Source organism: Sceloporus occidentalis, unplaced genomic scaffold, assembly GCF_023333645.1.
Source record: "Sceloporus occidentalis isolate IW3139 unplaced genomic scaffold, rSceOcc1.0.p SCAF_4, whole genome shotgun sequence".
Classification (NCBI taxonomy): Eukaryota; Metazoa; Chordata; class Lepidosauria; order Squamata; family Phrynosomatidae; genus Sceloporus; species Sceloporus occidentalis.
The window spans coordinates 137675827-137691973 of record NW_028316984.1 but is presented as its reverse complement, the minus strand read 5'-3'; the positions used below and the strand labels follow the sequence as shown (position 1 = coordinate 137691973).

The 16147-nt window shown below is 39.2% G+C and overlaps 1 protein-coding gene across 4 annotated transcripts in view; it reads left to right on the top strand.

Annotated features, from left to right (window-relative positions):
• The window catches only part of PLEKHH1 (pleckstrin homology, MyTH4 and FERM domain containing H1), a 74756-nt gene that overhangs the window by 25585 nt on the left and 33024 nt on the right, over positions 1-16147 (top strand). For 3 of the 4 annotated variants that reach the window (XM_089521712.1, XM_089521709.1, XM_089521711.1), the window contains 6 exons: positions 648-729; positions 3103-4070; positions 5628-5706; positions 7191-7282; positions 8962-9112; positions 13451-13593. In XM_089521712.1, the coding sequence (XP_089377838.1) occupies positions 648-729; positions 3103-4070; positions 5628-5706; positions 7191-7282; positions 8962-9112; positions 13451-13593 (1515 nt within the window). The remainder of the gene's footprint in view (positions 1-647; positions 730-3102; positions 4071-5627; positions 5707-7190; positions 7283-8961; positions 9113-13450; positions 13594-16147) is intronic. The other variant, XM_089521710.1, reaches the window with a different exon arrangement.

Below are 16147 nucleotides of genomic sequence, written 5' to 3'. Positions count from 1 at the left end.
TGCACTGAGCTGCTGGGGAAGACACTTAATCTAGTTAGCTGCCCTATATTGCTGTTTTTCTTGGCTATAAAATAACAATCTAGGCTTATAGTATTGCCATGGTTGCTCAGCCAGGGTTCTCTGAAACCTTAGAGTCCCAAAAGAGGTTGTTAGGGGTTCCTCATGAGATTATGACAGGGAAAAACAACAATGTTTTTTTAAAAAAAACAACAACTGTAGATGTAATCATTTTTATGCAGGAATTCCCTAAAATATTAAAATTATTTCAACAGTTCCTCCAGGGAGAAAAGGTTGGTATAGTGTATGTTGTTACTGTGTGCCTTCAAGTCATTTCCAATTTATGACAACTCCAAGACAAACCTATCGTGGGGTTTTCTTGGCAAGATTTGTTCAATGGAGGTTTGCCATTGTCTTCCCCTGAGGCTGAGAGTATGTGACTTGCCAATGGGGCAAGTTTGCTGGTTTATGCATACGTATTGTAAAAGTGGTTGGCCACAGAGAATACAGACCATTCCTAAGGACAAAGCTTTAATAATGTTCAGTGAAACATCTTAAATATTCTTGAGATTTTTTTTCAAACCAATATATTAGACGGGGCCATTTCTAAAGGAGGGATACATCAAACGATTTCTTCTATTGCTTCACAGCTTGAGCTGGAAAACCATTATCTCAAGGATTGTAACCTGAGGTTAACAGAGCAAATCAAAGCCCTTCAAGGAGCATTACAAGGTAATGTGTTTTTGCTATTATCATTAGATTTGTTCCTGACTTCTCCATAGTTTTTTGTGCAGTACTTTAAGTTGAATTCTTTGCACCAGGTTCATGATAGCCATTTTTTGTTTCCTTCCAGAGCATGATCAGATTCCCCCCATTTTCCACCTTTTTTAAAACAAAAACATACTTTGAGACAGGATATCCATAAGATCTGTGTGCTGTGTCCAAGGCTATTAGTTCAGCTGTAAAAGCTAGTCTTAAGGTCAATGGCTGAAAATCCATTAACATAGCTGGAGTAATACCAAGCTTTACATGGACTGTTTTGTGCATTTCCTCAGGTGACGTACAACCAAATCTATAAACAATACTGTTTTACTTCATGGCCATTTTAACAGAATGGAGATAAAAACCTGACACAACATCAGCATCTTGTGCTTAGGATACTGCAATATTATTTTCATGTTAGTGATCTACATGTTCATGATTTCCACTGACTTATACATCAGTGTCTGTTTATGTCTCTAAATGTCCACATCCTAACATTATTGTTAAGGAAAATGCAACATGGGATATACAGTCAAAGAAATAAAACATGTATGTGAGAGTCAGGATGACTCAGCAGAAGCAAATAGAAGCCACAAAGGTGTAAAAGGTAATGTAATTAGCAAGTCCTAAATGCCAAGGACAGAAATGTAAAGTGGATAATTGAACACACCTGAGAATTGTTAAGTGGTCAAGGCTGAGATGATGAAATCATTAATTGTGGGTTGAACCAAGAAGACCAATGAGAGTGGATGTACACGCCCACTGGGTGGAAACTGACAAGAGTGGGTGGTATGATCCAATGACTATAATAATGGCTATGAATCCCAATGTATTTTGTGGGTAGTAGTAGTGAGGAGTATTGGAGTTGTGTTGGATAGTTTTGGAGCTGTATATAGTAGAATAAAGTAGATCTTTTATATAAGACTACTGAGTTGTCTGGTGTCTTGGGTGAAGATACAAGAGCCAGCTGGGTCCTGAAGAAGTGTGAAGACTTCTGTGGAAGCAAGAGTGAGAAGGCTTGGAGAGTTTGTCAGGGTCTTCAGCCTGTTCTCTGTAACTCTGCTGCTTTAGAGCAAAGCTTTAACCACTGGCCAAAACTGGTCAGCGCCGGTGCGTAACAAGGTGGTGAGTTCGAGCCAGAGGTGAAGAGCTACAACTCCCATCATCCCTTTTCATGTTAGTGGTCTATTGTGTTCATGATTTCCACTGACTGATACATCAGTGTCTGTTTATGTCTCTAAATGTCCACATCCTAACATTATTGCTATTATTTCTATTAGTTATGTAATATCCAGCCTTATCTGAAATCAATGCAGAGTGATGAATGTGGTTTCTTTCCTGCCCACTTTATTATCATAGTAATCTTGTGAAATAGGTCAGGATGAGAGAGAATGATTGGCCCCAAGTTACCCATTGAGTTTCATGGCTTAGGGAGGACTTGAGTCTGGATCTACAAAATTTCACATCAATTCTCTAAATACGGCACCATATTAGCTCAAATGATAGAAACTAATGCTCGCTGGCAAATATATTGATCCCTCTGATATGGATGATGGAGCTCTGATCCTGACTGTAACACTCTAAATACAAGAACCAGGAAGTTTCAGGGAGCCAGCATAGTGTAGTGATTTAAGCACTGAGCTCTGGAGACCAGGGTTCCAATCTTGGCTTAGCCATGTAAACCCACTGGATGATCTTGGACAAGTCATACTATCTCAGTCTCAGAAAATGGCAATGGCAAACCTCCTCTGCAGAAATCTGCCAAAAAAACAAAACAAAAAAAAAAACCTAAAACAAAACCCTGTGATAAGTTAACCTCAAGGTTGCCCTCAGCTGGAAACGACTTGAAGGCACACAACAATGAGAAAGTTTCAAAATTCACTAGCAACTCAAAATTAATATACAAATAAAAGCTTCAAATTTCACATATCTTATATGATTGCTAAGGATATCCTAGTATATGTCTGTTGTCCTCATTTGTTCTGACTGTTCTGACAGAATGAGATAGTTGCTATAATAACCTGGTATTAAGTGTTCCCAGAATGCCACTAGTCAGACAGCTCTGAATGATACATTGCCTCCTTCACATAATTGTACTGTCTCAGTACAATTGAATTGTGTCTGATTCAATTTAGAGGCTCCAACTGAGGGGCTAATTTGAACCAAGGCATAATCCCTTATCTTCCATGCCACTGCTCAGCATGGCAATCTGACAAGTAAAAATAAAGAAAACATTGTCTTTGTAAGTGTGTAAGAGTGCATGGATCTACATAATTGTTTAAAACGCTGTGCCAAACAGCATCCAATTAAAAGTTCTGTGTACTTTTTAATCCCATACTATAGATCTGATAACCACGCCATCTGAAGAGTCTGTTTCTAGCTGTAATATCAGACTGCTTAGAGACCCACTCTCATGCTTCCTTGAGAATCCAGACCAAGATTCCAGACTTCTAGCTGTGGACATCAAACAGACATGTCAGGGTGTGTCTACGCAAGGAATTCCATATATAGCAAGTGTGGTCTTCATGGATAACACCTGTGTAGCAGATGAGGTTGATAAATCGGTGCTTTCTCAAAGCTCACTGAAGCTTATCTCTGACTCCACAAATAACAATAGTTCTTCAGTGAATGAATTGGTTTCCACAGCAGAGTCCCAGTTCTGCACAACATCATTAAAACACAAAGCTGAGGCTGTGAAATTTTGTGACGCATTAACTTTTCCATCTCCTCTAGAGGAATGTAAGAGCTCTACCAGTGCTGCAGAGAAGACAGTATCTAACCTGTACAAGCAATCAGATGGACTGAATTCTGAGTTTAGCACCCCTAGGTTGAACTCATCCTGTTCTGTGGAAATGAGAAACACCTGCAGTAGTTCTGTCTCAGAGACAGTCTCATCTCCAAAATTGCAAAAATCCATCATGTCAATATCCTCCCATTTTCCAAGGAAGGAAGGTGGACTAGGCAGCAGCATGACTCTCCCCAAGATACGAACTCCAAGCAATCCAAGAGACAGCATCCTATTAGCCAAGAGGCATTATAGCCAACCACAGTCAGGAGCAGATTGCTTCCAACATGTGGTGAACATTGAGATCAGCACTTTTCAGCCTAAAAGAGCCACTGCTCATTGCCAAGGAGAAGTGGAGGAGACAGATATCGATGAAGAGGTAGCAGAGAAGATGGAGACAGATGACTGTCTGGTGGAGATGCATCAGCTGTCTTGTTCAAGAAAGGAGACCAACACTTCTGAAACCAGAGTCCTGGAACCAGGAGGCAAACCGCCCACTCCTCCATTGCACAGATTTCCATCCTGGGTAAGGAAGACAGAATTTTAGTTGAATTTAGGTCAGCTTTCTGGGTGCACCACTGCTGATTGAAGGAAGGGGCTTCTACCTCCCTCTAGATTCATTGGGGCCGATCATAAATGAATATGGCAAACAAAATCACAATTTAATTCCAAAATCTTTAAAAACAAAAACAAAACACCACTAGCATTATATATTAAACTGAACATGTATCCAGTGCACTAAAAGTTATTTGCATCTAGAGGCACTAGTGCAGGACCTGATTGTAGAACTGTTCTGTATGTGCTGCTCAGTAGTATAGCAACCTGGGAAGCAAATCTTGGCGCCATAAATAAAAAATAGTTGGAAATGCATAAGAGAAATTCCACTGTAAGAATGTTTCCTTTTTGTCCCGTCTTAATAGATACATGAAAATCCTATCACCTTATTCAAGGTGAGAAGGGCCTAATCTTTACGCCTGGCAACTGCAGCTTCTCTCCTCCCACCCTTTCTTTCTGAGCTCAGCTAGTAAGAATAGCTCTTTCTTCATGATTTCCCTACTCACTGGGCCAGATCATAATTTATAGGGGGATATACCTCCAGTCAATTCCAGAGGACCCCCACCACTGCAACACATTCAATTGTATTTAGAGAATTCCCCAACCTTCTTGAGGACTGGGGAGTGCTGCTATGGTTGCATATTCGTAAATTTGTGTGCATCCAAATAATATTTGGGACTTTAATTCACTTTTAATGTTTTGAAGCTTAAAAATTAGATCCACCAGTTTCTTTGTAACCAGAACGAGGTCATCTTGTTTTGTTTGTTTTATTTTCATCCTTTCTTCCAGTCTGGGACCCAAAGAGACTCACAAGACAGATGAAAGAAAAATATAGCTAAAATCAATCACAATTTTAAAATACAATTTTTAAAAAAGCCCGTTATCTAGCACATTAACACCATCACTAAATGTTTTAGCAGTTTATAAGCTGCCTTGAGTCCCATGCTAGGAAAAATGTGGTATATTAAACAAACAAATAAATAAACTAGATTAAAAACAGTTTAAACTCTTTTAAAATTCAACTGCTCCCATCATTTTAACAATCCCTTCCACTTCACCCATGGCCAAAAGGCTGTCTAAATAGGAATGTCTTTGTCTGGTGACAGAAAGAGAAGAAACTGCACAGAGGATGTTGGATGATTGAAATATTGTGGGCAAATCCCATTTACCTTCAGCAGAAATGTAAAGAGTGCATTCAGACGCAGTCAACCTGGCTGGGTTTGGGTCTGTTTTCAAATTGTCAAATTTTAACTGGAAAGAGAATTTACTTGGTGGCACTGCTGCCACCAAACAAATTCTTTCTCCATTTAAAATGTAGATGTACCTACATTTTATCTTCTTTCCTATAGAAAAGCAGTTAATAATTTTATGCCACTCTTGATACCTGCTTATTGTTCAGCTGCTGGTAACTTTCAGGACTATGGTAAATGTGCTTGAAGAAGGACAAAGCAGCCCAAATTGTCTAAAAACAACAGTAAATTATACTTTTAGTTTGCCCTTTTTCTTTAATCTTTTTATTATATTTTAGGAGAGTCGGATCTATGCAGTAGCTAAGTCTGGCATGAGACTTTCAGAAGTGGCTCTTGGGAGTGACTCTTCTAGCCAAAGTAAGTACTACCCACACCTGACCAACAGATTCTACTCATGACTATTTACCATAGATATTATCTGGATATCATATATAGTATCTTGTCAGACATTTGATCAAGCAAGGATTTTTGCTGATAAATGTATTATTAATTGAATTTATACTGCATTTATACAGTATGCATATACTTCATAATAAAGGACATTTGGTCATTTTTAAAGAAGGTAAAGTTCATACATTTGCACCCACATGTTTTCTTTTCACTAAAACATAGGTAAAGTGATCCTGCTTAGTGATCCACTGTGGCTCTCAAAGTTTGGTCCTCCAGATGTTTTGGACTTCAGCTCCCAGAATTCCTGACTGTTGGCCCAGCTTGGTGGGGTGTCTGGGGGTTGAACTCTAAAACTCCTGGAGGACCAAAGTTTGGGAAACACTACACTGGACGGTAGCTGCATCACAGATGAAATGTTACCTTTTTCAAAAATAAACCTGCAGAGGGAGACATGGATTTTCTTTCTGTATATGTATTGTGTAAGAGGGAAAGGAATCTTTCTGCTGTGATAATGAAGACAGGAATATTGCTTCTTCTCCAGAGGGAACAGTAAAAACAAGAGCAAAAAAAATCATCTTCCCATAGCCATCAACAGCAGACATTTTTATTAGTAGGTACACTACTTCATGTGATCATAAATTTATGTCTGAGCTATACCATTTCAGACTGCAGGTCTCAATTGCTGAATACTTTTACACATGCATGCACACACAGCCCTGTCTATAAAAACTAGAACATCAAGGATAAGGTTAGGCTAGGACTTTTCTCTCTTTGTATGTGGAAGGATTTTATTTTGAATAGAAGAGCATTCAGTCATGCAATTCATTGTGGTGGATACAGATTTGTCACTCCACTGAAGCCCATTTTACACTATTATAATGCACAACTTACAGCTAATTATTCAGAAATAGTAGTATTTACTATACATTATGTCTCCATGAATGCAGCCCTTAATTTGCTGCAAATGAAATATAAGAAATCACCTGATAATAACATAAAACTCTATTCCCTTCTTAAATCCTTACATCACAATGAAAAATGGGCTCCATTTAAATTTTTCTGACAGCTGAAAACTTTCATGGTCAATTGCTGATTTTAATCAAGATTCCATGTTCTCCATACAGTCCTAACTAATTATGCATGTATTTGTTAACAGAATTCGGAGGCATAACTATGTTAACTGGGAATATCAGTATGCAAAGGGATTTTGTAGCATCTTTGAGATAAATGTGCAGAAGAAGTATCATACGCTTTCGCAGACATGGTCTGCAACAATTCCATCTGAGGAAATAGTCCAAGTGTACCAAAACTTATGCTATAGCTTCTTTTGCACAGTTATTTTCAAATATGATTTTATTAAAATATGCTGGTTTTTCTTTTTTTTATTAAAAAAAACCCTGATGTTTCTTCTTTTTCTATTATATCATTTTTCCCCATGTAAATAATCTCAGCTTCAAATTTCCTAACCTGTTCATCCCCTGGGACATTCACCTGCCACATTTACAGAAATGTCACAGTACCTGTCTACACTATGCTAAAAGGGGTAAGGAATTATTTCTTCTTTTAAGGGAAACAATGAGAGAGGGGGTAAGCCCATAAGAACACATACAGAAGTGTGAAATTGTTATGAAGGGGTTTTTTTTTAGGTTTTTGGACATCTAAATTCTAACTGCATACAGAATTATCAGAACAATATTGGGCGTATTGGCTAATTGGGCAGATGTAATGATTCACAAACCAAGATTTGAAAAGCCAATTAAACATAGCAGTGAGATTAACTGACAGTTTATTTGGATTACAAAACAATGATTCGCTTCAGACCAGTTGGAGTCAAATCTAAATTGTGCTCTAAAATATCCCAAATTTTAAGAATTCTCTTCCAGACCCACTTTGTCCAGCCCCCAGCCCATCCCCTCTCTAGCATATCAAATAAGTCTTTTAACTGACTGCCCCACTTCCTAACTCCTTATCAACCCATCTTTCCCAAGACTTTGTTGACCATCAAACGCTTCTTCATTCAGGACATAACAGAGCCATATATCCTAACTGCTCCAGTCATTCTCCATCTCTCTCCGTTTTTGCGTTTCAATTGAATTACATACCTCTCGGCTGTTTGCCTTCCCTTCCTGTACTTTGCTCTAGTAAACCATAGCTCTATTTCTCTATCCCCATTTTACCATATCACTAACTCACTACTACTATATCCCTTTATATTTTTCATCATGGCAGATTCTGACATTTCATGATAGCCTCTTTCTAAAAAGGAAAAAAAAAAGGCTTCTTCTGGTTATGTGGTAGCAGGAAGACTCTAGCAACAGCCGAATGCATATTAACTGTAAGGTACAGTCGGCCCTTCTTATACACAGATTTTTTATACACGGATTCAAGCATCCATGATTTGAAAATGTTTTTAAAAAGTATAAATTTCAAATATCAAACCTTGATTTTCCATTTTTTATAAGGGACACCATTTTGTTATGTCATTGTATTTAATGGGACCTGAACATACATGGATTTTGTTATCCACGGGGGATCTTGGAACCAAATCCCAGTGTATAACAAGGGTCCACTGTACAAGAGAGTGGTGCTGATTTTCTTCTGCACATGATATTTGTACAGTATTTGAAATTGAAGGAAAAATTATTTGGAATCCTTGAAGAGAATTGATGAATATGCATTGGAACTATGGAGTTTATCACATGGGGGACAATTGGAAGTATAAATGGTGATTAACTCATGATAATCCTGCAGTTGCACTAATGGTTTTCACTCGACATCGTGTTCAAAGTGATATTCTGTGAATAACGCTTTATTATCACATGATTGTGCTAATGGGTTTCACATGACATCAAGGTGAAATGTGATTAAAGTGCCATTAACTCATGAATAACCGGGCAAGAAACAGCAACAAATCATTCATGGGATTTTCCTGACTTTTTGCTGTTTATTGCCTGGTTATTCCCTGGTTATTCACAGGATAATTTCTCTTGTGTTAAACTCATTTTAATTGCGTTTTAATGTCAGTTGCATGGTTTTCTCAAGTTAATCACTGTTTAAAGCCTGTGTGATAAACTACTATCTTGCTTTGGAAGAGAGGCATAGTGCAGAGCCAAAACAATCTAACCACTTCCCTTACGCTAATTCTGCACACATTGTGGCATCTGTGTGGCACTGAGGTGCCAATTTTTCTGTTCATCCTAATGTGAGAAGCTTGTTTTCCAGAAAGCCACTCAAATCAGCAACGTTCCTTTCATGGATGAGTCCTCGGGCTCTGATGATGACTGCAGCTCCCATGTTAGCATCGGTACCTCCAATGTAGGATCTGAACTCAGAAGAACAAGCATGCCAGGCAGTCCTCGTGCAGTGAAACGAGGTAAAACAAAGGAAATGCAGCATTGCTGAATTGCTGGAAGATAATATTTAAAATGGTTTTTGAAAAATTCTACATAGAGCAGCAGTTCAAACTAATGTAGCTATTATGCGGAACTAATTATGTTACAGCAGTGAAATCTTCAGATGGTACAGTCACAGGCATTTCTGCTCAGAAAGTCCAGTGGAATTCATTCCCAAGAAGATCTCAGAAAAATTACGTTTTTGGACTGGACTTCACACTGACCACACTGGTTGGAGGGTTCAGGGAGTTGTGGCCTCAAAAATGTAATTTTTTCTGAACTCTGTTCCCACTTAGGTATGTTTATGTTTGCAGCATAAGTTAGGTACCAGTCTTGGGATCATCTTGCATCCCATGTAAGTAATAATTACCAGCTCTGTACCTTATGGAGAGTAAATGTTTACAGACATTTACATATACCAGAAGTCAGAATTGTATAACACTCTAGAAGTTGTTAGACCACCAGTTCCAACAACCCTAGCCAACATAGTGAAAGGTGAAGAATGCTGAGAGTTGCAGTGCAATGAAGGTCGTATTATTCCCACCCCTTACCTATATTCTCCCTTGTCTCAGGGATTTCAAAATCCAAAAGCAGAGTCCATATCTTGCTAGTATTTGGAACATTTTTCCGGTACACTCATGTGATTAAAAATTCACAACAAAATCAGCAAGGGCAGCATGTAGTTTTCCATTTCCTGCTCCCTAATGTCATGCATCTTTTGTTTTGTTTTTTCATCAGGCATAATGTTTGTAGTTTTGTGTTGATTCAGCCATGAGTTTATTTTGTTGCCCCAATAACTTCTCCCTCTTACAGAATGGGTCCACTCTATATGCACTGAAGGCCATGATTTAGTTGATGAACTGGTGGTATATCCAGTCCTCCCTTCTCCTCAGGGACATGCAGGAATATTCAAAGAACCCCCAGAAGCCATCAGCATCCAAATTTAGTTTTATACTGTTGTTAATTGTAATAAATTGGTTGTTTTCTGTCAAAGGTTGCATCTATACTTTTATATTTATAATACAAGATGTACATTTTAAAAAAACTTTTGAAATTCTAAATTAATGTATTAGCTGTTTTGGATTTAAGTATATATTCTGCTTCCATAGTAAATACCAGCTGGGGAGTGCTTCCATTTGGAACCATGATGGGGGGAAAGGGCTAAAGTCCTGCTGTGTCCACACAATTGTGGTCCCAGTTGGGCTTCACAAAAATCAGCTATATGATACCATGCTGTGTGACAAACATCATGCATAGCTTGACGTTCCTTCATGCAGAGGGAGTGGTAGTTACCTCTGTGCTGAATTCCATGAGAACAATAGACTTTAAAAAAATGAGTTACACTCATGCAGGACATAAATTGCAAACAGAAGCTTCTGATTCAACAATGATTGTCTATGAGTATTTTGTACTTATCACAACAGGCAATTGTAGTAATTTCCATCCCTGTTCTAATTGTTTTTGCTCTGCTAGTTTGGACTCATTAAGTGAAACAAATGTGAGCTCTCTCAGGCATGTTCATCCATTGACGATTGCAACATCAAGTCTGTGCAAAACAACCATCAGAGATCATGGAGATGGAGTTTTATTTTAATTTTATTCTAGAAGTATACAGCTTCTCTGGGATTAAAACCACTTGGTCCTCCATCCCTTTGCTCTTTCTTTTCTCTTTTCCCACCCTGCACTTTTTCCCTTACTGCTCTTTTTCTCCATTTCTCTCAATCTACATAGCTGTTCCATTTACCTGTCCCCTGGTCACTCTCCTTTCCTACCTTAGAAGGCAAGAGAACCTCCTCTCTTTCTCCAGACCAGCCTGAAGTTTATTTTGCTACTGCTCTTTCTCTCTGCCCAAATTTCTTGTCTCCCCTCCCTATACTTGTTCAGCTTTTCTTATTGCTCACTCCCACTGTTACCAAGTAGCAGAACTTTCTTTCTTTCTTCGAACTGTTTGAAGAGTTGGGGACTTCGGAGAAAGAACTGCCACGGGAAATTGCCTATGAGTCGTCTGGAAAAATCAGTATCTGAGGCTCACACTTACCTTTGCCTTTAGGCGAAGTTATACACATATTCTGCCTAGGAACTGCAGGTGGCACTGCATGCTACAGACAGATTTAAACAAAAATTAATTATTCCATTTTAAAAAGAAAATCACACACAGGTATGCATTTTTAAAACTCCCTTAGCCAAGTTCCAAGTGTTTATGTTTCTCAGAGCTGTGGCTGAGACAGATATGTGAACACACATTCTCACTTATTATGACAGACTTGTTTTTAAATTTCAAATCACGTCTCTAAGCGTAACGTCCCATGTGACTAAATCACCTTAATCTCTAGCACAACATTTCCCAATGGAGGCATTCCTGCTTGTAATAATTAAAGGCTTAATTTTCAACTGAATCAAAATAGAACCAACCCTTAGAGCTGAAGTCCTAAACCCACATACCTAGTGGGCATAAGTCCCATTAAATTCAATGGGGTTTATTTCTACATAGATATAAATAGGACTGAACTGTAGTTATTAAGTACACTTAACAATGTGCACTGTAGATAGTCTGCAGAATCCTGCACAACTATTACATACTGCATAGCACCACAACTACAGTACTACATAGTGGATTCTGGCAAGTCCTCTCAAATCACACATACTAGTAAGCAACTGTTGGAATCTGTAGGGGTCCATTCTCCTTCCAAGGAGTGGACTATATGACATTCCCACCCCCTCACATGAGTGATCTTTAGTGCAACAGGCTGAAAAAGAACCACTGTGGCAAATCCTCTTTGTGCTGGAAATCACTCGCATGAGGGGGGGTTGAGAACATCAGGAAGTTGCATTTTAATCAACAGGAAATTGGGCTGCTCATTGCTAAGTGGGGTTTGGGGGACTTTCATAGTCCTTACAAAGCCCCTAAACTAGGAGCAACATAGGGATTGTGAATATGTAGCAACTATGAATTTGTAACTGCTCAACGGGATTCTGGCAAGTAAGTGTACCTATACCTATAAAGGCCCCATCCCACTGGGCATATAATGTGATGTATATCACTGTGATTCTGACTCGGATTTTTTTTCCGAGTCGTAATCGAATCTGACCCATCATTCCCATTAAAAACGGGTACAAACAGACCCGGGTTTTTTTACTCCTGTTTTCATTCCCATTGGTATTTTCCCCGTGGTAATTTGAAGCAGATTATTTTGCTCCCCATTCCCATTGCCCTTCCGGAACCTCTTTTTTAAAAAAGCAGCTGTCAGTCAAATGCTCTTGACATCACAGCCAATCAGTTGCTTAGGTGCTTTTCCCCTCTGGGAAAGGGAAAAGGGAGCCTCTATTTGCCCCAAATCCCTTTGGGTCCCAGGCTCTTCTGTGTCTTCCCATAGTCCCTCTGGGAAAGAGAGAAGGAGCCTCTATTCACCCCAAATCCCTTTGCCTCCCCCACTGCTCCCTGGGCTGTCTGGGGGGCATGTAATGCAAAGCCGATCTGCTGCTCAGGCGCTCAGACAGAGGCAAAAAAAGAAAAAAGAATAGTTAAAATGGTTTTCAATGGCTCTCCTGACATCTCGGTCTATGAATGTGGAGCAGGGGGGACGTTGCAGGGGGTGTAAAATCTTTACTGCGTTTGGAGGTCAGTGTAGAGTGCTCACCTTACCCTGCTTCCCACTCCACCAGGGGAAAGGCTATGCCAACAGGGGAAATTGCACCCTTAATGCAGGAAAGAGAACAAAGTGGGTGACACCCCCAGGCCAGCCCCTTGAGCACTGCTCCTCCCATCCCCAAGTTCCCAAATCAGACACCCTTGTCGTTCCCATTCATATGCCGCAAATCAGACTCAGGAGGCACAGGAAAACTCACTGAAAATGCACTGTTAAATTAAACTGGTTTATCAACCACTGATTTGGGTTTTTTCAAGATAATTCAGTCACATGGGAGTCAGATTCGAATTCCAATGGGAATGATATTGGAGCAATGCGGATCAAATGCGTGCTCAAATGGGAACGATGCACCCATGATTCACGTCCTGATCCGCGTTATAAACCAGTGGGAATGGGGCCTAAAGAGCACAAAGAAATAGCATGCAAAGGGACCTTTGAGACTACCTGAAAGAATGACATTGCTGGCATGAGCTTTCATGGACTTTACCCTACTTCCGCAAATATACATGGATCTGAGGTAGTACGCTCAAGTCTACGAAAGGTCATGCTACCAACTTCGTTCTTTCATTTAGTCTCAGGATACAAGATCCCTTTGCATACTAATTTTCCAGACTAACACGACTATATCTTTGAAATATCATACAGGTTTTCCATTTTTAAACTTATTTCCAGCAGGTGCCTCTATGTCTTCATTAAGCTCAGAGAGTGACTATGCCATTCCCCCTGATGCCTACTCCTTGGATGAAGACTATTCTGAACCAGAGCACAAACTCCAGCGGACCTCATCCTATTCCATTGACGGTGGAGTATGCAATGTAAGATATGTGTCCACCTAGATCTTCACTTAGGGACAAGATATAAACATGAAATATATAGGGTAAAATAAATATCCACTTAGCAGTAACTTGAGTTTACAGTAACTAAGCAGAGTTGTGGAGGACAGGGAGTCTTGGAGATGTCTCATGCACAGGGTCGCCATGAGCTGAGATCAACTCAAGGGCAGTTAACAACAACAAAAAACTTCTCTGTCCTCTTAAAGCAGGACTTGTATGATTTCTGGCTGGGTACAGGAAAATGTATCGGATTTACTTAGTTGCAGAGTTATTATTGTTTTATATTTTATATAATAGGGATGTGGTGGCTTAGTGGTTAAGATGCCAATTCTGACAATTGTAAGATTGGAAGGTTGGCATTCTGAGGCCCAAGTGCTGCATGATGGGATAAGCTCCCATCACTAGTCCCAGCTTCTACTAACCTAGAAGTTTGAAAGCATGTAAATGCAAGTAGATAAATAGGTACTATTATGGTAACAGCATTAGGTGCAGTCATGCTGTCCACATGACCACCAGAGTCATCTTCAGACAACGCTGGCTCATTGGCTTAGTAACAGAGGTGAGCACCACCCCCTACAGTCAGTTATGACTAGACATTCATGTCAAAGGATTACCTTCACCTTAATATAATACAGTATAATGTAATATAATACATACATGTACACATCACTTACAGATATTTTTTTTAAAAGGTAGCTTATACAAGTTCATTTATGTGCAATTATATATTGAATAACAATATTAAAATGCACTCCCTAAAAATAGATGTGATGAAATAAGTAAAACAGAATAATAAATAAAATTTCAAGCATTGGTTTTATTCAGCATGAGAAGCCTGGACTGATATTTTTTCTTTTTAAATTTCTTAACATGTTGTCTAAAACTAAGCAGGCTGCATTCTAGATGAATATGGCTGGTGAAGGTGAGGGCTGTTACAGAGAAGTCTCCTACATAGCCACTGCCCTTATCATTTCTGAGAGTGAAGACAAAGCATAGAACATTGGAACTGGAAATCAACTTGATAATGTTAAATGTTCAGATTTGGGGAAGTAATTCATTATCATCAATAATAATGATTGGAATAGTTTAATTGGTTGTTGGCATTATCATTAATTAACATGCTTAGAACATTATGTTGGGGACACACCAAGGGATTTATAGAGAATGTCATGGAAATTGTTATGTTTCATCCTAGAGGCACATTTTGCTGTTGGTTCCTTCAAAGATGTTTTTGCTTTTTTGTTTCTTTGTTTTGCCCTTTTCAAGTTACTTTCTTCCAACCTAGATTTCCCCCACATGGTTTACAAAGCCCATGATTGTTGCCCAGGAATCGTAGGACATGTTGATGTCTGTTTAATGTCAAGTTCAAAAATTCAATTCAATTCAAAAAGGACATTGAGAAACTGGAGCGTGTCCAAAGGAGAGTGACTAAAATTGTGAAGGGTCTGGAAATCATGCCCTGTGAGGAACGACTTAGGGAACTGGGGATGTTTAGCCTGGAAAAGAGACGGTTAAGAGGTGATTTGATAGCCCTGTTTAAATACTTGATAGTGAGGAAGCAAGCTTGTTTTCTGCTGCTCCAGAGAACAGGATCTGGAACAATGGATGCAAGCTCCAGGAAAAGAGATTCCACTTAAACATTCGGAAGAACCTCCTGACAGTAAGGGCTGTTCAACAGTGGAACATACTCCCTCGGAGAGTGGTGGAGTCTCCTTCTCTGGAGGTCTTTAACCAGAGGCTGGATGGCCATCTGTCGGGGATGCTTTGATTGAGAGTTCCTGCATGGCAGAATGGGGTTGGACTGGATGGCCCTTGTGGTCTCTTCCAACTCCACAGTTCTATGATTCTATGATTCTAAGTTGAGAAAGACTGTACTAAAGCATCTTACAGACTCATTAAGTTTGTCATTCATCTATATCTCTTTTCTTTCCACCCCCACCAATATGGAATATTTATTCTTCAAATAACTAGTACACATATGTTAAATGTTAATAAAGGAAAATATATTTCAGGTAGAGGACACTGATCTACAATAAGAGCAGTAGTAAGTTAATAGCTACAAAGATCAGTCAGTGGATCAAGAGTAGTACATTCTTAATCAGAAATATCTTGAGAGCCTCTGACTATGCAATACATTCAGTTTCTGCACAACTGAGTCACTGCATCCTTTCTGCCTTCCAACTCCCAATCAAGAAGGTTTGCAAAGATCAGTTCAAGCACATGTTTTGTAAGCAGGAGTAGTGATTCCAAATTCAATCTGTAGCAGCTTCAATTTAAATGACCAGGTTTCTAATAGGCCACTCCTTTTTTTCAGGCCTAAAAGACCTGATATTCTTAAAGGGGCTTGATTTCCAAACGCACACTCACACACACACACACAACCATTCCAAGAATCACACTTTTCTTCTTCTTTTCTGTTGTGTGTTAGGTAACCTGGGTTTCAGAAAATTATATTTCTCTTTCTATCCTGCCTAATAACAGAGCTATGGCATACCTTTCCTGCAATGTTAATAATTCTTCTCCTGAGGCAGCAAGC